Raw genomic sequence first — 26486 nt, 5'->3', positions numbered from 1 at the left:
AAGACTTTGTTGAAGCAAACAAAGACACTGCATGTGAAAGAATTTAGCCCAAATCTATAAAAAATATAATTTGAACCATTTTTACTGATTTTGATAGGAATGTTTTGGGTGATTACTGGTATTTATACAACTTAGCTGTAGTTACTGAGAAGAAAAATGGCTCAACAATTAAGATTTGCATCCGCTTTTGTAAGTGTCACATAAAGCAATCGGGTGGTAAAAGCTTCATTGGACTGCAAAGGCATAAAAAGCCCATTACCGGACCATTAAGTATTTTCTGTAGTACAATGGCAAGTGTTACAACTGTAGACACATGTAAATAGATATGACATAAGGAATCACAATATTGTATCTGGCAATTCAACACAACTGATATTGTCTCGTCCAATTTAGCATTGTAAATAATAAAATACAAACTAAATGGCAAAAATAAGCTTGAGAAAACAGCTTCTCACTTTATTTTTACAGTGGGGATCATCTTTAAAAGTTATTTCATTCTTCAATCAAGCTTTTAAGTGTTAAAAGGTTCTCCCATGGTGTCAACAGCAATATGCAGATTATCGTCAAATCCCAACAAAAAATGGGCAACATGATTTACATATTGAGCTGAACCATAATCAGATCTCTTAAAACACAAAGTACTGTATTGTTAACTTTATTTTTGTTTTGATCTTGGGCTTGATACAGTTATTGTTGTTTCATTACTTAATCTGGAAAGACATTTATAGTCTATAAAGGGAACTTTAGATTTTAATTCAAATGGAGTTGTAAGTAAAGCATTCATATGAACTCTGTACTATGCAGATAAGTAATACATGTGGCATTTCACAGATATAATAGGTCTAATATCTAAGTATGTGAGAGAAAATAGCACTGTATTATAATTGAAACTGAACAGTGCTTCCAACAATATTTATTTCAGATGCATTCCATATATTCTACAATAAATATGAAAATGACTGTGCAAAAAGGTACAGGGTAAATGTTTGAGTACAATTGTCTTATCTAAGCCAATAAACAAGATAAACACTCTAAGCACAGCACTGTGTGGAATCACAGCAGTCAACACACTACATAAAGGCTATGCTAATTTTATCTGCATAGCAATACAAGAGAGGAACTATGCCTGAGGCTGTAGAAATTTCATTAGACAACTGAAAATATCACCACTGTGCTGAGCGATAAAGCAGACAAGGAGCCAAAAAGAAAGAAGGGACACAGGTGCTGTTCCTTCTGCACTCCTAGGAACAAACTGAAAGTGGGAGAAGTTGTTTGAGTTCCCAGTTAAGTAAGCATGTTGACTTTGCAGCAGAGACAACCCACTTACTGAACATCTCTGGGGTGTCTCAGTTTGGCTCTTTGGCCCTAGCAACATTTCTTTTTTTTATTTGGTGGGCTAAATGTCCTATGACCAAGGTTTTGTGATTAGAAAAAGTGGTATGCTTTATTGACTTCACCAACGGTTCCATTCCTCTGAATAGTTTTCCAAAAAAAAAGGGAATATGGACAGAGATGTATTTGCATAGACCACAAACATCAAGCAGTGTAAAGGGCATCATGACCTCAAAACTGGTAATGTAGTATTCATTTTGCTGATTTATTAGTAATATTTCACAGTTTCATTACATTGTATTAGATGAATTAGGCAGAGGTGGCAAATTAACATATCAGAAGGCTGCAGCAGCTTTCAAACGTGTTTCCTTTAATTTTACAGCTGAATAGGAATTTATCACCTCTTATACAATATAAGCATACTGTAAATGTGGTCAAAAGAGTTCAGGGATTTTATTGACATGGCCCCCTCTGGTGTTAAAATTCAGTATTGCTCTTCCTCTTGAAAAGATTAGGAAGTTAACATGATGCACATCTGACGTTTCAGTTTAACTGAAGGGATAACCTGAAACTAATCGTTATGCTTTTTTCACCATTAAGGCTGCTTGGAAAATTTAAGATGTTGTAAATGATCACCTTTCCAACAGGGGTTACCCTTTTTGAGCAAACATCAAATCCAACTTCAGAACATGTGAAGAACATGACACTATCTAGCAGCAGTGTTCTGTCACAAAGGATTACGTCTGCTAGCAATGTGAATACATTGATTCTTTTGATCTTATGTATTAATCTTAAATTTTAATTCACAAAATAAAAAATTAATAATCTTCAAGGTTTCAAAGAGAATAGCAATTAGTATTTTGTACAGAATGCATATTACACATGTTAAGTAGGCTCTCTTTGTACAAGAGAAGTTTGAGAGCTGTTTATTAAATTAAAAATGACCTTCAGCTGGTGAAAGTCAAAGCCCTTAATGTACATTATGTTCCATCGATGGGTAACGCTGTGAGCAACAAAGGAATTATTGTAATGGTCCAACAAAAGCAAAAACATCAAATTAAATAATTGAATAAAGCTCCTTCATTTGACTTTTGTTGTTTTGTTATTTCTTTCTCCTCTTGGTATTTCAGTCCCTTAAGATCAAAACCTTATGAAAAGTACACAGTTTCAGGATTTTGTACTGTAGCTGCATTTTAAAGAGGCTCTCAAGAGAAAAATGTGGATATTATTAACAATTAGCTTCTTTCATCAGGAAAGAAAAGGCAAAATGTCCCTTAGTTATGGTGAACTAACTGCGCTCATTAAAAGTAAATTATCTGTGGCGCTTAAGTGAATCACCAAGAAACTACCAGTGTGGGCTAGCACAATGATTATGGTAGGCAAAAGTAAGTTCAAAGAAATGAATCAGGATTACTGAAAAAAGCATAAGCATTCAATTGTTTTAGAAAAATACCAAATAATTCCTGAAAAATGTATACAGAAAAGTACTGTATAAAAATGTTATTCCTGAAAAACACTGAAATTAAATACCCTGAAAAGCACAACTTAGTTATTAGATGTAATTTGAGCAAGAATCAAAATGAATGGCACAGCACTGCATCTATTAATAAAACAGTGTCTTACAGTTTAATTACATGTTCAAGTTTAAGTACATGTTTAATTTACCAAATTATGATCATTCTTAGTTAGGAGATCTACTTCTGAAATATGGCAGTGTTAACAAGGAAACTGTCTTTTAAAGAGTGATAAAGCCTGTGCAATTAATGGTTAATCAACACCAGGGCATCAAGGTACATGGGGTAACATAATTATTAGAAACTAATGCTAAAAGAACTCTCTAGTTCAGTGTGCTAACATGAGAGTTAGGACAGCAGGAGTCCTTAAAACCACAGACGCCATTTTCATTTATTATTCCTTAATGTAGGTCTCTTAAAAACATAAATCTCATCTCCCTGTTTTTTATATGCATATTTGACATATTTATTCAGGCTTACTAATCAAATATATTAGTGCAAAATGCTTATTGCAGACAAAGAAAGAGATATGAAGGGCAATACATCCTGAATTTTTCAAAAACCCATTAATTCAGACTTAGTAATAAAAATAGACTGTTTAAAAACCACAGTGCTTCGTCCAGGAGTGCTTTCAGCTCATTCACTCTGTAGCTCCACAATCCTACCAATATTTCCAGACTTACCAAAAAGAAAGCTAAATATAATTTACTATCTTAACAATTCACATAATATTAATAAATGCATGATTAAAACACACTTAGAAGCTCAAATAATTAACCTTCATACATTTAGTTTATGCTGTAAATCCCCTAAACTTTACCATGCAATGAAAGCTTCATATACATTCATATACAATATACTGTATACTGAACAAATAAGAAAAATATAAAGCATATATGAGATTACAAGTGGAAAATAGGAGAAAATTACACAAATTAGTCTATTTTAAAAAACTAAAATAATTTGTATTTCACAACATTGTCAATGGATTAAATTGATTTTTGTATGTGGATTAAATGTTTTTGGTATCATTTTAGTATTATTTAACTGATCATTCATGACTGATCATGATGTAATCCAGTGAATGCTGGATAAGCACTAAATTACCTCACTTGTGAGAGAGTTGATTGGATACAGGTGATGAGGTGATTAAACCTGTTGAATATCAACCCTGGTGACGAGAGAAACACTGAAAGGAATCAATATGCCCCATATATCAAGAAAACAATGCTTTTGTGCCGTCAGTATGTTGGAAGCCAGACAATGTCAGCACACTATCGTTCACTGTCTGGAGTGTTCACAGCCAGTAATTTCTAAGCTGGCAAAATGTTCCAGACAATCAAAGTTCACCAACGATAGACCTCACAACAAGACAATGAATCACAACACCTCACCAAGAGTGGCGTAACTAAAATGCACCATCTTAGTTATTGTTTTCACAGCATCAGAAACATCAGCCTGTGTTTCAGCAATTTAGCGGTAAGGAGGCGGCTAAACATCATCTGCATGTTACACAGCTACTCAGGGCCCTCAGGCCTCCAACAGAATGACGTGGTTGAGCAGCGCATCAGGTGGACTTACCAGCAGTGGAGAGAAGGTAAGAGCTAAGAATTTGTTCACTACAAACCTGCCTAAGTATAAACGGAGATGAAGATCAATCACTTCATAACCTACTGTATGCCTCCCCTCCTCCCAACTGATGACCTTTGCAGCAGCTTCCTGCCTTATTCTCCTTGATATGGGAGTTCACCTGGCAAAGGCTATCAACACCAGAAGAGTACCTCCCCAAATATTCCCCTCAACTGGTGGTGCTAGAAATTCCTAAAATACACACAAACAGTGTTTACTGCAAAATGTACTGTATAAAAATAAAGATTTAATAATAGAACACTCAACGAAGAAATATTACAAAAGCTAGAAATCAAACACAGCCTGAAACTTGCTGGACACTAAGAAGAGTGGGAAACTTGAAACATTTCAACTTTTTCTTATTGACAAATGTATAACCACATAAATCAACCTCACCAATTTGGCCACAGGAATTAAATTGGGACCACACTGCACTACCCTAATTGTGTTGTAAAGTAGGCACAGGTTAATGATTTCAAATGACAAAAGAGAATGAAAACAGTGGCCAAGATAAAACAAATGGCATGTTGAGATGCTACAGTACCATGCCCTTGAAGACATAATATGGATGTAAGTCGATGCATGGCTTTCATAATACTTATTCTTAAGTACCTCACATAAACCCCAATCGCAGCCTATACAGAATATATGCATATTAAACTAGGTAGATGATAAGTTTGTTAATTGTTTGTTATAGTGAAAACATTAAAACATTTACAAAGTCACCAAACTTTAGAATACCATCTTGAGATAATTGCTGTTTATATTTTATTTGCTATGTACAGTTTACTATTGTGATTGCTAGTATAAGAAACCAAAGAAGAGTGCAATCTAAGTGGTATTGAAATCACAGACAAGAATATTATCACTTCTTAGTTATTGCTTGACAAATCAAAAGCTGAAAGCAATTAATTTTACTTATCTGCAATAATATGCTATGTGGCATGAAGAGTACAAAATCAAACATTTAAACAAAATGTGACGCTAACCAGCACAATCCATAGGAGTTTATGTGTTTCTTTGAGCATTAGAGGATCCAATTTATAAACCTTTTTACCTTAAACATGCCCATATGTATCCTGCTATCTTCCTTCAGCAAACTATTTTCAAGGTATTTTAGAAGACTGTTTTGAATATTGTCTTTCCTCTCTTTAAGAACAGCAATATCCTTCCAGTAATTAGTTTGGTATTCTTCCAAATTCGGCTCTCCAAATGTCACCCTCCTTTTATGGTTTAATGCATCTTCAATGGTTTGATGCTGACAGGGATTTTAACTCTCAAGGAATAATGGCTAAAATATTCATATTAAATCATCGGGAAGATAGGGTGATGTAAGGACTTTTATTCTCATGTTAAAATGAGTAGGGGTGATGGAGTTCCACTTATATAATACAACCACTCACTAAATGAAGTGTCCACATGCACCATACCATAGTATCTGGTATCCTGACTACCAAACTGGATTAGAAAAAATATATTGCAAATCGGGTTTGTTCTTTATTGTTTTGACAAAAATTAATTTGTGGCAGCCGAGATCAATCACTTGGCATATACCTTTATTACTGAATTTTCAAAACGTTCTAACCATTACATTTTTGAAGACTGTTGCAAAACTATATAAAGATGCTAGATAAAACGTTGGGAGTCAACAGCAAAAAAAATATATACAATAGTGAAAAAGAAATTGGTCTGATGCCAGCCTCACTTGCCATATTTTCAAATGTTTTTACGATAAAACGCAGGATCTTTATGATTATCTGTACAAATAATCTTAACATCATCTAGCATGCTCACAACTCTAGTTTGCCCGATATTCTGTTATTTTTTAGCTTTGTTGCATTGTTAGATACAAGGGAAAACACACTAACTCTATCCTCAGTTAGTCTGCATCAGCAACAGAGAAAGTAAGAAACATTATAAGCAAGAACCTTATCAGTTCTCAACAGGGTGGGTGCAACAGCTGGAGCTGTTTTGCATTCTATGCTTGTGCTTGTGGTACAAAGTAACAGCAGCATACATCTAACATTAGTTCAAGATTTCAGCAGTATATTATTTACTGTGATTAAAACAGGATGGCATACCAGGAAAAACAAAACATTAAAATTATCTTTCATGATATACTAAAAAGAGTGAACCCTAACCAAAGAGACAAAAATGTGTAAAGACAAAAGCTGGCTGGCAGTGAAACAGACCCATTAATTCTATGCGCAACAGTCAGGTGAACACAGAGTTTCGCCACACAGATAAGGGTACGTTATTGAAATCAATGAAAACGTAGGAAAGCCAGTAATCCAAGTGGAATATTAATCGCACAAGGTGCTGAATAACAGTCCCTCACTAACCAGGGATTTATAAATACAAGGCCTATTTAAAAGGGACAAAAGAAGAGGTTTTGTGATAACTATTGTGTGATTAGTATACAGCATGTTCTAAATCAGGGGAGGCTGTTCTCGGCACTCTAGATATTATGAAGGGTATTCAATAAATGTTTGTAACGAGGGAGTGGGGAAACTCTTGAGTGCAAACTCCAAATTTAGTTTTTCGCTCAATTTGAAAAACCCTTTTCTTAAATAAAAACAAGGTATTGTGCTAGAATTGAGTTTGGGATTTAGAATTGTTCAGAAATATTTAACCAGTAAACAAGAATTTGTTTACTGGTTAAATATTTTGCAATGGATATTAATTTTATCTCAAAAAAAGTAATTTTAGCACTGACAGCAAAGATTATAAATAAGGGGAGGCCATTCCCATCCCATAATACTTCCTTGGTTGCTAGTTGCGGAGCAATACAAGGACTCCTTCAAGTCACTGTTTTAAAGGATCCCACAGAGTAAGAATTAACAACATGACAAGGGGGATATTTCCCTCTGTGTACAGATGTCTCTCCTGTTTTCTGTCCTCAGTGCTCCATTAACTTAATGTCTATTAATGAATTGAATTAAACTACTTCAAAGCTAAAAGGATTTCGTTCTCTATCTGAATAGAGAGCAGGAAATTAGTTTGGCTGCTCTCTTTTGCACTGCCTCTAGACCTGCAAGGTCTTTATTAAAAGTGCAGTCTGTGCAAAGCTGTGTAGCCCAACACACCCACTGAGGTCTAACTCCTGCACTCTTACATTGCAGAATTTTTAGGTTTCAATACAATTCCACATGAAAAACAAAATACTCAGACATGAGGCTGTAGGATTCCACGCCCATGTGTGAAGGTGGATAATGTATTAGTTGAAACAGAAAAGAGAGAGGAAGAAGGCAGCACATATTTTGGGTAAATGCTTCGGTGAGGAGAAGATAGTGTAAACTTGAGGTAACTACTGTAGCTAGTCATTAGTGAGGTACTACTGGGTTGCTTTTAGGACTTCTGTTTTTCTTACCTTACACTGCATATACTGTACTCATACTTGATGCATTTGCAGATGATACAAAAATGCTATTGTATCTGCTTACTGAAAAGATCCAACAGGTCAGAGTGATGGCTGTCACTTCAAATTTTAAGTGGCTGTATAAACATGTACATTTGTTACTTCAGCTACACCTGAATCATTAAATTGGATTTTTCCTCAACTGGCCCACAGGTCTGTACAAATCACTTGGCATTTCTACTATCTTCGGAACTTTTTCCCATCAAATCAACATTTCCAGAGCAAGTGAATATGATTCAAGACATCTTTGCTAGGATTGTAAATTCCTCAGAACACAACGAACTGTTTATGACTCCATGAACAGTTAGAAAACATTCAAAAAGGATTTTTACATGCATCTGGTAAAAAAAATAACAAATGTGGTTTAAGACATCAAAAAGCATGTCATCCTTTCACTACTGAACCCTAGTAGCTTTTATTGACGTTGACTGTTGTACAGTATGCAGCCAAAAGTCTCCAAAAAAAAGTTGAAGATAAGAGCAAATTGCCACTTGCCAGTTCACTTGGGACCCAAAATCCAGCACCGAGAGTAAAAAATGTCTAAGTAGTGTGGGAGTGCTAACCCTTACCCTAGCAGGAGTTTCAACAGAGCAATACTGCAATATGTCTCTGAACCCCTCCAGTCATCAGATTTGAAAATGTTCCTAAAACCAAAAACATAGGAGTCGAAAACAATCAAAATAATTGAAAAAAAGCTCTTGGAATCTCATCTGCTTCAGTAATGTATCTACTTCATAAAAATGTTCAATCAGCTGAAAAATACATAAAAAATGAGATTTGCAGTAAATTAGTCTTACCAAAGTTGTTTCATAAATGTTTTGAGGTTAAGCAGTTTAAATGCTGGAATAAAGTCTAAACCCCATGTCTGCACTGACGTGGAAGCTGCACCTCGGACATTCATACATTAAATAAGTCTGTTACTTATATGATGAATTTTAGATTAAAAAAAAATATTTTAACATTTGGCTGGAATCTCCTCAGGGTTAAACCAGGCAGAACAGACAAGGCAGTACACTAGGACCTAGGACAATAGGCCAGAAGGGTCACTGTACATTGAGAGCTATATCAATCCGAAGAAAAGTGATTCAGCTCACAGCTTTTTCAGGCACAGAAGCCTTATTTTGATATTTTAAGTCCCCAGAAAGTGTAGCAACTGAAGTACAATATTCTTATATATTCTTATGTCATTTTCTAAAGAAGATTGCATTAAATATCCATGAAACAAAAACATTTTGATGGCCACATTTAAACAAAACAGTTCTAGAAAGCATAATTCACAATCGCGTTGCCAGTGTACGAGCTACAGGGGCTGCTGACTTAGACATATTGATAATTTTGATTACTTAAACCTCACTGGTTTAATAATAATCACTCATTAGCGAAAAGGAATTAACTTTAAACAACCATTGAGTTATTAACATTGCTAGACTCAATTTTGGCTCATTATTATAAATTAGGTTTTCCCAAGGATTCCATTTGAATGCTAAATTAAGTACCTTTTGTCTCCACCTGATTGGGCACATTTTAATTTTATTACCAATTGCAAAGAGCAATATTAGCAGTATAATTAATTTCTCAACTTCTTTGCAATTGATTCATTAAATTGGGATGTTTTGTCTTATCACTGTCCCAAAAGGGTTATGGGAATAATTGCATTCTATTTCAAGCATAAAAGAGAAGAGATTTTAGAGGAATTACGACAAGAGATTTAAATATGTTTTAGCCCATGTCCGAAATTGCAGCCTTCTTCCCAGTGTATGCTGCTTCTTCTTCAAATAGTCTTGAGATAGGTATACTCAGTTATGATTCTGAACACTTACTACAATATTAAAATATTAGATTTACCAGATTTTAGATTGATGCCAAATTAAATATTGCAATAATCTGTTGCACACTGAATCTTTAAGCACGCCGAATGAATCATTAACAGTCTTCTGTTTAACTCCCCTTGAGAATTTAAACCATCATGTATTCTGCTCAAAGAACTGGTCACACATACTGTATACTGTTGTCAGTCACCTCTCTTCGTACAGCAAATTATTAAAAAAATAATAAGAAAAGAAAAACTTTCTTTGGATATAACAGCCTGTTTATCTTTGCTGTATAAAATTGCAATTGTTTTAACAAAGGATTCTTAATTGATATATATATATGTAATAACTTAGTGGTTTATTTCTGTATAATGATTAAATTTGATTAAATCTAATTATTTTCTTATGCTTTCTGAAACACAATACCAGGACCAACTCACATCTGCTGCGTTAAACACATACTGAAAAAATGTCCGAATCAGTCATGAATAACAAACCCTGTCCAAGATTTTTAATTAAGCATAATTCAAAGAGGATTTTCACCAGCCCAATGCTGCCATCTAATGTAGATTAATAAAAACACCTTTTCCTTTCCTGTTCTACTTGAATTTCTTTAAAAAGGGGGGGGAGAGAAAAGCAATGATAATCACTACCACCAGAGATACATTGACTTTCATCACCAAAAAGGATTTTTGTCCAGGTACTTCAAGGCTGTTATGAAGTCATGTCTTGATTATAGAGGAAGCAAGAAAAAGACATCTCACAACCCAAGGAGATTTCTAGCTAGACCTGTGATAAAGGCATCGTAAAAGGTTGTTTTGAAGCTGTAAATGTATACATTTTACTTAATTATATTAGAGAAGTCAAACTTGACCTATAAATAAAACATTTAGCAAAACTATTCCTATAATTTGTTTTGTGTCCTGGTGCAGAAATTGCATTAGTCTAGTAATTTGTTTCTGTTGACAAACACAGATTTAGAATTTTCTGAATACGTAATGAACATTCATTACACAAAGTTATGCATTTGTAATATACTGCATACATACTTTATGAATTATGCCACAAGTGAAAAATATGACAACAGAGTAAGACGAGAAATTGTACAAGGACGTCCACAAATTGTTTGGAGATCAAATCAGTCTGTATTTGATACAAATGGATAAATTTCAAAAATCTAATTATTACATTCAATTTATAAGATATCACACTGTACAACCATTTTAAAATAAATGAATGCAGAATCTAGAATGAATTATACCAAGAACTATCCAGAGAGAAAGGAGGGGCCCAGCATACAGTATGTGACTAGAACAAAAATTAACAGCACGTATACGAAAAAGCCACACATGGCAATAAGACTTCATTCTGATTTTTTTTTACCATCTGTGTCTATTAAAGTATTTTTCTCCACCTGTTGACACTTCACACATGCCTAATGAGGTCAATGTTTATGTTTACCAAACTAATGCCATCATAAGGAAAAGCTCAATGGTAAGATTGAAAGAAGAATCAGTTTTATATTTGCCTGCCAAAGAGAAGCATCAAAGCAGTAATGTCCATGCCCAAGGATATTAGATCAGAATATAAAAATCTTAAGTCAAAAAGGAAGAGTAACTACTGTATATTCCTTTACCTTAAAATGAACAATTACTATTTAATCATTCCTTCTCATTTTAAATCACTCAGCTTAAAAAGTACTTGAACAAAAATGTTCCTATATCACTATATGCATATTTGGAAATAAAACATAGAATATTCTTTATAGAGGATGTGCAAAATGGTAAAAGTTCCAGCTCAGTATGTAATTCATTGTCTTCTCTTTGTAGGCAGAGTAACTAGTTAAGTTGGATGAAAAGTGCATGCTTCACACAAGCCACCTTTTTTCATTCAGCAGCAGACAAGATGTTATCTTTGCATCATTTATTCAGCATATTGGCAACAGTTGCTCAATAGAGAAAGTGCCAAGAAGAAATGAGAATAAAGCAAAGCAGAAAATAAAAAATAAGATCTTGAAAAGGACAAGCTATTATCGTAGAGTTCAATTGTATCCATTATCTGCCCTGTATCGTACACATATCAATCCACACGTTCCATTGAAGAGTTAAGGGGGCAGACTTTGCAAATCATATTCCATTACTGATACGTTCTACAGCCCCACGAAGTGATGCAGAACCAATTTATTTTTGTGTACACTTATGGATATAATGTTTCTGATGATAAATACTTTTCAGAAGCATTTACCTACGGGTGTTAAACAGAAAAACGCCATTTTGTCATTTCCACTGGAGAACTCGTGTTGGGAATACAAAAAAAAAGGTTTACCATTAAAAAGTGCAAATTATTGATGAGGCATTCTCTCAGCCAAGTTGAAAATCAGAGTTGGCAACAGCATTAAAACTGAAACACAAAGTGTTGTGCTTTTTTTTTACATAATAAAGTAGTAATATAATCTTTGACAGAAAGCTTAAGATTGCTTGCCTAAGGGTGGTTTTCTAAAGACTGATAGTTGCTGATAGGTAACATGCTGAGACAAGCCAGCATTTAAATGCCCCCATGGGGACCAAGTCTTGCTCTGGATTAATGCTGCTTCCTTCCAGCTGCAAACCACACTATCAACCGATTTCAGTGCCAAGTGCTTACGATTTCATTCTGAGAAGATGCCTACGAGCAGCCATAAATATAATGAGTTTCGAAGGAGACAACAGCGCCTAAAATGAAAGACACAGCACTCAGAAGAGGTGCCTTGAACGCCACACAGCATCCACTTGTAATTGTTGGCGTCATCTAAGTTGATTGGAACTTTGTCGTCGTTTCATTTTTCGGCAGGAATCCCCGGGTTTGAAACTTTTTAGTTGCTTCTCTAATATGAGAAAGAAAATCAGAAAATCTCAAAAAATGAGCTGATTTTTGAGGGCGCTGAGGACACCTAAGTTGATTTAACACCTAGATAAGACAACACTAAGATGAGCATTTTGGGCTCTTAAAAATGTATTGAAGAACCCGTTCTCTCTAACACAGGAGTGTACAACCCACATCTGAAGGGCTGCAAACTCTTTATATTTTGATATTGATCCAGATAAGCGCACAGATGGAATGAAAAACAGACAGTGGCACCCTCCAGGATGATTAAATATATTTTAGGAACACAAAGAAGCACAAGCGCAAATACTTGTTGAAGAATGGAGGATAGATTGAATGACTTTAGCCAGTTTAGTTAAGAGCTTGGAAACTCTTAATGATACAGTTCCAAAGGAGAAAGATATGCTTCAGAGGAGTCTAGCTCTCTACAATGGTGTAAAAAGTATAATAGCTCTGAAAGTGATGAACAACTCAGTGTTTGAAAATGGTGTTGCAGTGTGCTTATAAGATTGTCCTCTCTCTGTTACATAAGGTTTTTGTAAAGTACTGCCCAATAGCCTTGTCTTTATTAGTCTGCTGCAATTAATTAAAAATGACCATATCAAAGTCGATTTAATAAAAATATTCAGTATTAACACACTTATTAACAAGACTTGGAAACAGCACGTTTGAGACGTATGTGTTGAAAAAGTTATTTAACTTAAATGTAAATATCGATGTGCGCAAAGAATTAATGTTCCTCTTTTCTTCTAATATCTAAAACGCATTAATACGATTTGGCGTTTTAAAATGTCAATGGATAACTGCAGTATTATTATGCGTTAAAGTTTCTAAGCTTTTTTCCTTTATGCTGTCCTGAATTTTAAAGTATAAAGTAAGATTGATTCATGTCACAACCCCTTGTGATAAACGATAGTGCACAGAACTGCAGAACAACGGTCAATAAGGTGAAACTGATTAACTTTTAAAGTTCACAGGACATCTGCTATACAAACTATACTGAAAAAATATGCCTATCTCAAACACCCGTTGAATGTAAACCAAACATTCTTAGACAAAGTTATACTTTTCCATAATTTATCAACACCATCATTACTATAAAACAAAATATAACACGGACTATTTGCAATGTTAAACCGCAAAAATAGAAATCCTATATGGGCTCCTAAAAAGGCAATTAATCTTTCACCAGGGTGTAGACCATTAACTAACGCAACATAACATTTTGTAATTTATTTACAATGTAGAAATTTAACGTAGAACAACAGTGAATTCTCTATAGCCTCTTACCTTTTGTGAGTGAGAGGTATGGAAATGTATTTTATACAATTATATCAAACTCGTACAACTAACAACACACTTCGACACATGGTGACTTTGACTGTCGAGCAGTTTCATCAGACTACAGAGTGTTAAACGCTAACACCTTGTTCCAGTTTCCTGCGACGATTAACAGCCAGATCCGCGTTGAATCAGTGAAATGGGAGCGAATTCGTACACCTGTTGAAAGTATATAAGTCTCACAAACTGTTTAAACTGCACTCTTCACAATCAGCCAAAACACTATGTCATAGGTGCCACTCAAAATGACTTGTTTTTTGTTTGTGTTTTAATTTATTAGTAATTAATTCCATGCAGATTTTATTCTACATAATCTATCTTGACAAAAGGAGTCTTCATGAAGGGAACTTCAATTATAGTTGTGCACATTTGCAATTGGTCAGTTTTTACAGGGCTGGAAGTTCATGAGATAAGTGAAGTGCAACAAAGCCATTTTTTTATGTCACCTGAGAGGAGAACGTCTCTGCTTGAGAAGAAGACTCTACAATTAACATGATAAGCCAGCCGTCTCTCGTAGTTAATGAAGAGACTCGCAGCCCAGTGCCCAGGTTTGCCTCTTTCAGAAAAATAATCCGTGCTTCAATTAATTTCAAGTTTATTTATATTAAAATTTTGTAATGCTACACAAACCCTCTGTACAGTGTATATAATATAGTATCTATCCATATCTAATACATTATATATTCTATATTATAATTAATTCTAGTAGTTGATGCTTCAGGTGGCCCATCTGATATATACTGTACACACACAGCTACTGTACACAGTTATTTTTTTCTCTGCAAGGCTTATGAAAGCCATCACATACATATTCTTGTTTTAAAAATGCATTTACAACAAAATTAATATACCTCAACAAAAAAAGCAAACATTCATGAGACCGAATCTAAGTCAAATAACTTAATCTCTCAAAACATAATGAAACCATGGAGAACATGGAGAAGTGCCCTGATAAAATATATCTCAGGGATTTTTAGTTTTGATTCAGAAAATACTTTCACAGACTAATAAAACATTTAGCAGTATCTATCAGCATATACATCTGGTCAATCTTGGTTGTTTGGATGTTAGTCTTTGGTGTAATTCTCTCTTAACTTAGAATATGCTGAATTTATAAGCAACAATGACTGAATATTTATGTATTGGTAATGGACATATTTTTCAACTTAGAGATATAAAAGTGTGATGAAATTCTTCTTAGACTTTAAAACTGTGTATGGAAATTGTCCCCTATAAAATGTTTGGAAGAGAAAGAATAGAATCAAGATGTTACAATCACAGTACCCTGTCATTTAGAAAATTATAATGAATTAAAGAAATAATTGTGAAACACTGCTTGCAACCAGTGCTTTGAGCGGAAATGTAGGTCACATAGAAATCACTCTGTATAACTAGATCTGACATCTCGAGAATTACAGTGTTCAACCTGGATCCACAGTGTCCTTGCTGTAATCTTAACTACAGTATGTACTGAAAAGCAAGGAGATTAAAAAATGTTCAAGTCACAGGGCATAAGTCAAGAGATAGGAAGTATGTTTTTCCACAGAACAACAATATGTAGCTTTTTCAATATGAATTACAAGAATGTTTAAACTCGGCAATCTGGAAGTCTGATTCAAAATGATAAACATGGCACAGTACAATTTGACAAGAGAATTCCAACGTATAACTTGTAATAAACCATAATACAAAATCTCCAACAATCCCATTGCATCGCTTCTGGGTTCTTTAACTGGATTTCTACTTGTCCTTTTAAAATATTGATATTATTTATGTACTAAGCTCTTACAACTTGTGTATACCCTTTGAGGACAGAAACCTCAATCTTTCAGTTCCTAAAGGAACTGGAAGTCAATTTAGTCCAAAGCGATGTGTAACCTTTCTATTTGAGGAAAGATTAATTTCTTTTCAGTACGGTATTTGTCAAGCCTGTAGTTGTATGTCTGGCATGCACTATGTGGTTTGTAAAACAGTTGTCAAAGTTTTGCATCAGTACTGGGGAGTACAGTATAGTGTCTTATGGAAGATCTTTTGTTATCAGCACTACCCCCCTAAAAACAAGTGTTCTTTTTTAAGAAAATTAAATAGAAGTACTTTTGGGGTTACTGCTGGCTGGGACCTATAGTCAAGAAGTAATTATTCACTTTTTCCCAGGATTCACCAAGAATCTCTGAGATCGAAGTGGTGCAGAATGACCCGAACAGGAGCTGGCTCATACCTTTGTACTACTAATGTAAGTCAAGCTACATCAGTACTCTATCAAAGTTTAATACTGTTTTTACACTGTCCTTGGAGGGTGAAAAAGAATTTGTTGATGACAGCTACTATTTAAAGGTTGCGTACTTGTAGGCTTTTTTCTTTGCTTGATCACACTGAAGCATTTCCACTGGATTGCAATCAGAGAAGTTGAACTCCTCAGTCAGAAGAAAGAACAGAATACATAATCCCCTTTTCCTCAGTTTTATTTTTTGCTTATTACTCTGTGTGGAGACCCTATAATTTTTTTTCAATTCTGTGTCTCTGAGAATTCCCCAGATGAATAAAGCATCTGTTAAACCATTTACCCATGGATTCATTCCATGAGCTGTTGATTTTCAAGGGCTCAAATGGAAATTGATTTCTAGATCCTCCATACAGTTCCCCCAGCTGCTAATCAGATTTGTATATTAATAAAAGGTAACACACTGCTCGCCCACTCACATTTACATGAAATATGTATTCACTTTCAGAACACTACTTTATTCTTCTCTACCAATTAGCTAAAGAGATGCAATGTTAATAGTGCTTTCAGCTGCCACAATTCTGAAGATCTTTGTGTACAAGGAATACTGCTTTAACCATCCATTATCATAAAGCTCATCCAAAGCATAAATGTCATGGCAACCAAGAACTTATCATAGAAGTATAAAGCACAAGACAGGGTGGGTCAACAGTCCATCATGGTGCTCACATATACATACAAGAGCCCAAAGACCATTCAGAAACATTAATTAACCCAACCAGTACATCTCTGGTCATCGAAAATAGCACATTCATTGTCCTTGACCTTGACGCACACTCTTAATAATGATCAATGGATTGGCCAGTATTAATAATAATTAAATAGCATGTTAAATGGTTAAAACCATAAAACAGGACAACTTTGCTAAATTCACTCTGTTTTATTATGTTTAGCTGCCTAAAGCTGTCAGTCTTTCCAATCCTGCTGTAATACAGTGTTTGTCATGGTGTGATTCTATTGTAACACCCATACAAATGAATGATTTCTGGTCTCTACAATCTCAGATGTTAATCTAAAGTCTTTCAGTTATTATTTTTGTGTTATTAAAGGGGAGGGGGGTCAAAACTGAATAGGCTCTATGTAATATTGTACATTTCATAAGAATTCGTAAAGGCAAAATTACTTTTAGGTTAGTGCTTTATAAGATCTTATAATAGAAGAAAAAAAAAGTTCTCTGACACTGATTTACAGTATTGTGAAACCAGTCTCCTGAATCAATTTCTCAGAAAAGCACATGAGTGTATGACATGCTGGACTCAAAGTCCAGTTAAAGAAGTCTGAGGGTACAATACATCTGTTCCTTTTTTGATTTACCAGCAACAAGCACAATATAAAATGTTGAAGTGACTTTCTATAAGTGGTTTCTAATCTTCCTTGAATAAGAAACAAAATACTAAAAACTAAAGGAAGAGATTTTCTCTATTAAAAAAAACGGAAAGTAACTAAAACTGAATAAGCCCCATGTTTACTGAGTGTAGACGATGGTGCAGAGATATGGTTTCAAATCCTTTATGACAGAAATAAAACTGAAATTTAGACTTTTTTCTTAAACTATGGTTTTTAGTAAAATCCTTTTACTGCTTTTGATATTAACAGATAAAGTCCACCTGTAACACCATTTAGAAATAAAAGCTAAAGAAAAGGTCCTATAAACGTATTTCCTAAAATACACTGTACTACGCAGCAGGCCTAATTTAGAAACAAATGTGTCAAAGCCAAATTCTTCGGAATGCACTATGTTTTTGGCAAGATAATTGTGAAATATTTTTGGTACTTTCACCAGCATATTGGAGTAATCGAGATTTATAACAGTAAATACTGATGAAGTTCTTGATTTAGCAAGAACTGTTTTTTCATTTAGATGGCTGCATGGTGGCACCGTGGTTAACATTGCACCGCTGGGACCCTTGGTTCAATTCTGGGCCTGGGCCATTGTCTGTGTGGAGTTTGTATGGTCTGTCTGTGCTCACGTGGGCTTCCTCTGGATGTTCCGCTTTCCTATTAGCTACTGGGAAAACTGGCCCTGGTGTGAGCGTATCAGTGTGGGCCTTGTGCCTGTTGCTGCTCTGACTCCACCATGATCTTCAACCAGAAGAATCCGAAAATGGATGGAAGGTTGCTTTTTTCATTCAAGATTGTCCACTCTAATGTCAAGAAATGTTTTCTTAGCAAGCGAGTGGTTATTATGAAGCTGTCTGCCACACATCTCTGTGCAACCATTCTAGTACCCAGATGCACCCTGTACAGTAAAAAACCCTCAAGCACAGCATCAGTTTGGCTTTAAACAAATGCTAAAAAAGACAACAACATATGGTAAGCACCGACAATCGCAACAGCACGGAGGGACGATGCTTGTTTTATTCTCAATCTACATTAATCTTACTCCATAATGAGTGGTGTACTTACACAACATGAGCTCTGGTGAAGGCTTCTACTCTTGTGTACAGCATTTTTATCAAATGCAAGACAAAAATAACGTATTTTAAAGACCAAAACGTAGAATTGTAAGACACTTTAATTGTACAGACCATTATCCTACCACATTATGTTATCAAGTCATATTTATAGTTTGGTCCACTTTTCATTATAATGTTCATTACTGGATATAAATAATGTACATAAATGTGCCGGCACCATATCACACCCTGCAGGACTGCCAACCGAAATTCATCTTGTCTGCAGTTATCAGACATTACCTTTCTGAATTACATCCTGTTAGTTGATCTGCTTTCATTTCAAGTAGACCTTTGAGGTAGTTTTAAGTTTATTGCATTTTCCCCCTCAACACAGCACATTAATCTGTTTAATGGCCAGCGTGACCTCTTTCATCCAGTCTTCACCCCATTTAATAAAAAAAACACTTTAAAATTCCAACTATGTATTCTAATAAATCCTGAAGCACTTTCCAATATGATGCACAGTATATTGTCTCTAAAATGTACACATACTGTAGCTGTAAAACGATACGATAAAGCAAACCTATAATATTGTGCCATCAAGCCATCACAATCTATTTGGTTTTTAGCACATAAAACCATAAGGAAAGTGTTAATCGGGAAAAAGGATACAGATTAAAAAGACATAAGGAACTTAACATTACAAACATTATATCATGGAGGTATGGACAAATGCAAATTATACATATCTAGGAAATGTTTTTTGAGGGGGGTGATTAAAATCTATTCAACACTAGAAAACATTTCAGGGAATCAGGAGCCTAGCACCAAGTGCTACTATACATAAGTTGGATAATAAAGAAGTACATGTACAATCCTTAATCACTGTAGTTAGTCCAATGCAGGAGGGGTTAACAATGCCTTGGATTAGACCTAACCCCCAAATGTGTCAACTAATAAAAGCAAATACAGGGGCAAATACATGTAACTGGCTGGCTGAGTGCCATCAATGTACAACTAGGATTTGTCAGGACTCTCTTAGCTTTATAGCAAATGACAACTCCTGTGAGTCACCACAGACCTGCAGGCTTGCAGTGAAAGTAGAGAAAGACACGCCTCTTGTCCACTCAGCACCACTTCACCTGTCAAGCACTTTGGAGCTTTGCAAGATCTGAAATAATGAATGTGCACGTCTGAAATTAAAGATAGGCATTTCCATTTTTCATCATTTCTGCATTGCATACAGTGGTGAATCGTAAAAAGGAAACCTGCTTCAGGAGATCCTTTCTACTTTCACAGCAATAAACAATTACATCTTATAGTTGAAGGAAATACATCACAAAATATAATCAGATACTTTAATAATTGGCTGAACATCAGCCTTAAGAATTCGTGAAACAGAACACTGTTATTAAATTCACAACCCAAGTATGTTCCTGATCAGTGTATCTTTTGGTTCTTATTTAGTAGTGTAACTAAAATGTCATAAGATACTGTAGAAGAAAACAAATATTTTTTTTCAAAACTATTCTATTTACAACTACAACAACTAAAATGTTTGAATTTTATAAAATAGAAAGGTAAATGTAACCTAAACTAATACAATGATTGGTATCTTAAAACCTTTTGTATTATAATCTATTTAGTTTTGTTTTTCGATTTTGAATGCATGGAGCATTTTGTCTATATAACAACTATTCATTTATACTTCAAAGTATCACGACTACAAGTGTCTGAGAAATAATACCGCACAAGGGTCTGAATACTTTTGCAAGGGGCCATATGTTACTTACTGTACATTTATGTGAGGACATAAGCGTATTTGTTATCTACGTAGCATATTTCAGCAAATAACAAAATGGTGAGCTCTAGTCATGTGATTATACAGTATTTAAACAACGGATGCCCAATGTTTGACATTTCAGTCTGAGTATAAATAGACCTCCTAAAAGGCATGATTTTAATTAATACAAGAACAGTGGAATATATATACAGTATATATCCACATGCCCCACTTGAGTAATGAAGATCACCTGGTTGCTATCAGCACATGTGAAGGTGGCCGGTTTGTGACAGGCATTGTCTGGCGACGTTCTGATTCAACAGATCGATGGATAATTCAGAGAAAATCAAACTAAATAATACGACAACCGCACTATAAGGTAAAGTGGCTCCAGGGCTCTGAACATACCATGACAGACACTTACCACTTACTTACAGATACCAGGACAGGTTCTGGAGGGTTTATTGCTAAGTTGTGCAGGTCTTACACATTACACTCTAAACAGAAGGCGTCACTGTCTTCTTTATTACAGCATCTTGTCAAGGTTTCATACTGGAAAAGTATTAGGATTTTTCCATTTTCTTTCATATCCATATTTATAATATTTGACTTAATCCATTAGAACTGAATGTTGCATTTCTTGTGTTCATCAGTATGATTTGTTGAAAGGAATGAAATGAAACATTTAAAAGGTTCCTCCTACAGGGTGCCCCACTGAATAAACTGCACATTATAAACAGAATAAAATGATCTAATTGATATCCAATTAGCCAGAATCTTCTCAGACCAATAATTGATGTGGTTCTTCATGATAGCTAACTCGTACTTTTCTAGCTGTTACACTACAGTTGTTCAGTCACTTTCAGGGACAGCTTGAAAAGCAAATGGCATGTACTGTAGCTTGCTAAAAAAGAAAAATGCTGAAGAGTACTGTAAAAATGTAAAAATGTTAAAAAAAACTTTATTTTGACCTTCATAATTATTAGCTACATCCAGAGCAGTGATGTATGATCAATTCAGACTCACAACAGGATGCTAATAGAATTATCTAATTCGATTAAAACGAAAACACAGAGACATTAAATATTTATCACTGAGTGGTCATTTAAGATGGATCACACTGCCTTAGAAACACTGGAAAACACTCCCAGAAACCCTTATTTCTACAAGATAGGAGCTTCACACCAGTTAATCATATTTTCAGTCATTGATTTAACTACCAATTAGAGTTTCATTGTGCTTAATGAAGTCAATTACTGTGTCCTCCTACTGACAATGACTTTAGACAGGAATTATACAAAGACACAAAAAATACAATTTGAAAGGATTATTAAGTTGTCTAGTCATTACATGTGCCCTGGTTTGACTTTGAGAACCTTATACTGTATATGTTTTAAGCTTTAAAACATGTTCCTAGCTCAGTACAGTTATCATTGGATTTAGACCTTTGACTATATTTTCTATTGTAAGATTGACAAAAAAATGAGTAAGAAAAATCACTCAAAGAAATAGTGTTAAAACATATTACACCACTTTTTCACTGCATGTAAGCACAAATATGTGAAACACCAATTGAAACTGCAAGTTATTTTTATTTTTATAACCACGCCATTTAGAATCACCAGTTGACAGATTTTTGGCTACAACTCCTGTATCACTTGGGAGAGGTTGAGACTTGCAGGCATTCTCCTCCAACATGCCAATCTGCAGTGCTATTTGTCATTTGACATGTTGCAGGCTCCACAGTGCCTCACAGGAAAGCTAGATCCAAGTGTAGCAGCAGGGCATCTTTCTAACTGATATCACAGAAAGTCTGGAGGCACCTGGCAAGTCACAGGAATTGCTGTTTGCCAGAAAGTGAGGAGAGCCCCAGGCTGCTAACCCCAGCTCTATCCTGGCAGCACTTAGCTAATTGTGTGTTCTCACCATTTTGAGAATCTCTAGTAACGGTCAGCTAATGACAGGATTCCGGTTCAAATGAAAGCCTGAAAGAGATTTCTTACTTTGTTCCTTGTAATTCTAAGGAGGCAAATCTAATTAATGCAGATCATAAATGCAGTATTACTGCTTTCTCAACACAATATTAAAAGGGAACACGTGGACTACGATTAAATTAAAACATATCATTACATTACTGTTCACTCTGTCTGTTTCTTGTATAACTGCCTGTGTCAAACCACACTCCCACTGTGCTGAACAAATAGCATCAGCACAGGCTCTTCACCCATAAGAAATGCCTTTTGCTGTTTCCCCAAATACTACTGATACAGCCTGATGTGGGCCTGAGATACGATTGTGTCACTCAGACATTGGAAGTGTACATACTGTATGCATGATCCTTCAATATACAACGGATTCTACAAAACCCATGTGGAAATGTCCACTTTGGACAAAATGTTTTTTCACTTCCAAAGACAGACTTAAAATCCAAGTTTTGTATAAAGGAAGGTTTGGTGATATGAAGCTCCTCTGCACAGTTAATTAAGGAAACAATGAAAAATGGTTGCCTTGCAATTTACTGACATCCTGTCCATTTTCTAACGGTTTTATCCAATTCGGGGTTGCGGAGGAGCTGGAGCTTATACTGGCAAGGAACGGGCACAAGGCAGGATACACCCTAGACAGGATGCCAGTCTGCTACGGGGCAGAGACACAGACACACATGCTCACACTAGGGGCAATTTTACCAGAAGTCAATTAATCTACCAGAATGTCTTTGGACTGTGGGAGGAAACTGAAACACTAGAAGGAAACCCATACAAACACGGGGAGAACTGACAAACTCGTACTCTTTGCCACTGTACTACTTGTTAACAATATTTACTGTATTTGATGTCATTTAATTTGAATTAAGTGCATGGTGCATACAAAAAATAATAGAGATATGCAAAATTTTGCAACATACAGTAATAGGTTTGAATATGTTTCCTTGGTCTTTTATAGGGGATTCTGACTTAGAGGTGTTCAGTCATAATCCCACAGATGATAGCTTTGCACCATTGGTTCCTTAGTCTAGCATGTACATCAAATACATCTGTAGCTGAAATTCCTCTCATACTGAGCAGGATTACAACAACACCTCATCAGTAGGGGAAATCTAACCTGTCTCATGATGGTATAAATCCAGCTCACATTGCTTATAAGTGGGAAAGGCTGACACATGATATTGATGGATAGATCTAAATTGAGAGCAGTTGGGAAGTTAGCAGTTGGAGCAAAGGGGAATTTACTGTAGTACAGCTGAAACAAAAATTGCTTTTGCTTTAGGGTAAATAGCAATTTGTCCTTTTAAAGTAGCATTAGTATCAAACACTGAGATCACAGAATCTGACAAACATAATTTCCTCTTCTGACCAAAAAATCTGTTATCAACACAGATCACATCATGGCTGAGGCTCTTAATATTTACTGTGCTTTTCTTCTCAAACAAAAATAACTGCTTACCAGCACATGACCTAATAATTAGTTTGTAATGCTTCATGTGATACTGAGTAATGTGATTAATAGGTAGATACCATTATGTCGCACACCACGACTGCTTCTAACAGATACTAATGAAAAATAAAGTTTTTGAATTAGAGGAGGAAAGGCATTTTTCCAAATATTCACAGTTTCAACCTTCTCTGACAATAGTTCTCCCTGTCCTTTTTTGTGATCCCTTTATTTGTTACCTTTCAAGTAAAAAATAATAATCCTTTTGTGAAGCCTGTTATACATATAAATTGAAAACGTGGTGGCACTCTAAAGTTTTTGGCTCTCCTGAAGCAGGCTGATAAATACAAAATGAACCATCCATGATCTGAATCCCATAAAACCCCAAGGTGAGAGACATCTATTGGAAATCTACCCTGGAAGGGATGAGGCAGGAATCAGCATGGCTGCAGGAAAGATCATAACTTTACAGTTAATGAGTAATTTCATACTGTGGAAGCTCCTTTTCTCTTCTTTTCATAGAGTAAGCCACCACTCAGAACAATCTGTCATTTCACAGAAGAAAAAAAAAACAGAACGCTTTTTGTTGCAATTCTTTCACTTCAATTAGAATATGTAGATGCCATTCAACAATTCTGTGCCTGGCATTGTTTTAAACATCAAAGTGAAGCAAACACTGGAACTGAGAAGCTTAGCTTTGCTCCAGACATTACTCAGCTAGAGAACAATGCTGTTCGTATATGCAGAACTGGGATGTTAATTTGCTGCATAATGTAATAACCTAAAAGGTCTCCAACCAGATGCGGCTCTCTTAATGAAGCAGTCAGCATGCAGCTCGGAGAAAAAGCACAGCACCTCACTAGGGTTTTTTGTTCCTAATTGAGAAGATGGCGACTGCAGTTAGCAATAAAATGAACTTTAGAAAACCTTTAAAACCTTGTGGACAAATGAGCATTTGCCCTTTCCCGCGGAACAGGACTCAGTCTAATACATCACAAAAATTGTCTGCCAAATTCTTTTCTTGCCGTACAAAAGCCTAGCCCTAAAAGCAATTTTAAAGTAAAGACAAGCTGAATCCATTCTTTTAAGGCAGCTTCTAAGACTAAATCTTCCATGGACTGTTTTCACGCTCTTTGATGAGTCTAGGTCAGACAATCGTTAGTTTACAGGAAAAATGTGTAACCTATCATTTACGTTTAGATCAATTTAACATCATTTGCTTTATCCTGAAAATGTAGACAAGCTTTTATGGATAAAATCTGAATACCTATTCACATTAATATCAAGAGGCAACATTGAGCTGTAAGAGACTCAGTATTAAAGTTTCAGAATGGAATTTCAATTACAAATTACCAGAAAACAGATGGTGAAGATTTATTATCCAAAGGAAAAAAAGGCTGAAATTGAAGTTATGAAGCTGAAGAGAGCTGAATATACTGAGTGCTGCTGAGCCAGTTGCTCCCAAATTACTTTGGAAATGGCAAAACATATTTTTTTCAATTAAGGATAGAATTATTTACATCAAATTCACCACGATTACCAGGCAGCCTTACACATACAGTCTGGGGCTAAATTAAAAAGCTGTTTGAATTTTTTATCAAATCATTACAGGACGTGTAAATAACATTAAGGCAAATCCCTTTCTGACAACATAATACTTTGTAATGCAGTACATTCATTTACTGTTAACACAATGTATTTTTCTAAGAAAAAATAAATATTGGCCAGTGTGCCATTGACCTGGTAATGCTCTCCTCCCACACTGGAGGCAATTGTCCTCTTTCTTAAAACTCTGTTTTTTGTGCTCCTCCTCCTTCAGCCAATGTCCATAGTATTGTTACTCATGATACCACTTCCCGCTCCCCCAAGGAATGCTGGGGACATTTTTGGGGAACAGCTGGCTCCTCCATCACTATTGTGGATTTTTCAGAATGCAGCATGTTGCCGGTTTTTTACAGGGATTTCTGTGCAACTGTGAATGGATTAGACCCACACACAGTACTTCCCCCCCAAAATTATCTCATACTCAACAATTCCAGCATGATTTTCTTTCAGCGCAGTACTACCTTTGCAAGGTGAAACTATCCCACTGCTACCACCACATGTGAAGGATCCCAGGCTCTTGCAATGTGGCTGAGGGGATTTTCTCACATGAAAGCACAATCACAGACGTACAAAGGTCCAGGAGGATCAAACTCACAACTTGCTTAATAAATAGAACAGAGAGCCTAACCAAAGAAGTCTAAGCAGTAGACACTGAAGCTCACTTTTCTCCACATTCTGCACGCAGCTCTTCTTTCTTTACCTTTCTCTGGTCTCTGTTTTTATCTTTATGTAACACACTCTTCATACAGGTTTAACCCATGTGAGACTTCCCCACATTCCATTCAATAAACTATCAACAGCAGGAGAAGACAAAGTCTGGTGGCCCCTCCACTGCAGGTAACCTATCACAGCTTGCATAGATATTTGTCATTCTTTATTTATAACAATAAGTTACATTGAATGAAATAATGTATACATGCATTGTAAGAATTGCATATACATGTATGTATATGGATATATTACATATACTGTACATACAGCTACAGTACATACACATGCTGTATATACAGTACATTTTGCATTTATATACTGTACATGTGAATCCAAAATCAGGGCTACTAAATCTTAGAGCACAGGTCCTT

The 26486-nt window shown here is 35.4% G+C and overlaps 1 protein-coding gene across 1 annotated transcript in view; it reads left to right on the top strand.

Moving 5' to 3' along the window:
• Positions 1 to 4114: 4114 nt before the first annotated feature.
• LOC102695073 (insulin-like) overlaps positions 4115 to 26486 on the top strand; it is a 45906-nt gene continuing 23534 nt past the window's right edge. The window contains exons 1-2 of the mRNA XM_015349297.2: positions 4115 to 4443; positions 16062 to 16140. Of these exons, the coding sequence (XP_015204783.2) occupies positions 16099 to 16140 (42 nt within the window). The 5' untranslated portion in view covers positions 4115 to 4443; positions 16062 to 16098. The remainder of the gene's footprint in view (positions 4444 to 16061; positions 16141 to 26486) is intronic.

The sequence above is a fragment of the Lepisosteus oculatus genome, chromosome 11 (assembly GCF_040954835.1).
Source record: "Lepisosteus oculatus isolate fLepOcu1 chromosome 11, fLepOcu1.hap2, whole genome shotgun sequence".
Classification (NCBI taxonomy): Eukaryota; Metazoa; Chordata; class Actinopteri; order Semionotiformes; family Lepisosteidae; genus Lepisosteus; species Lepisosteus oculatus.
Note: the sequence above shows the minus strand (reverse complement) of the source record. Positions and strands in the feature narration are given on the sequence as shown.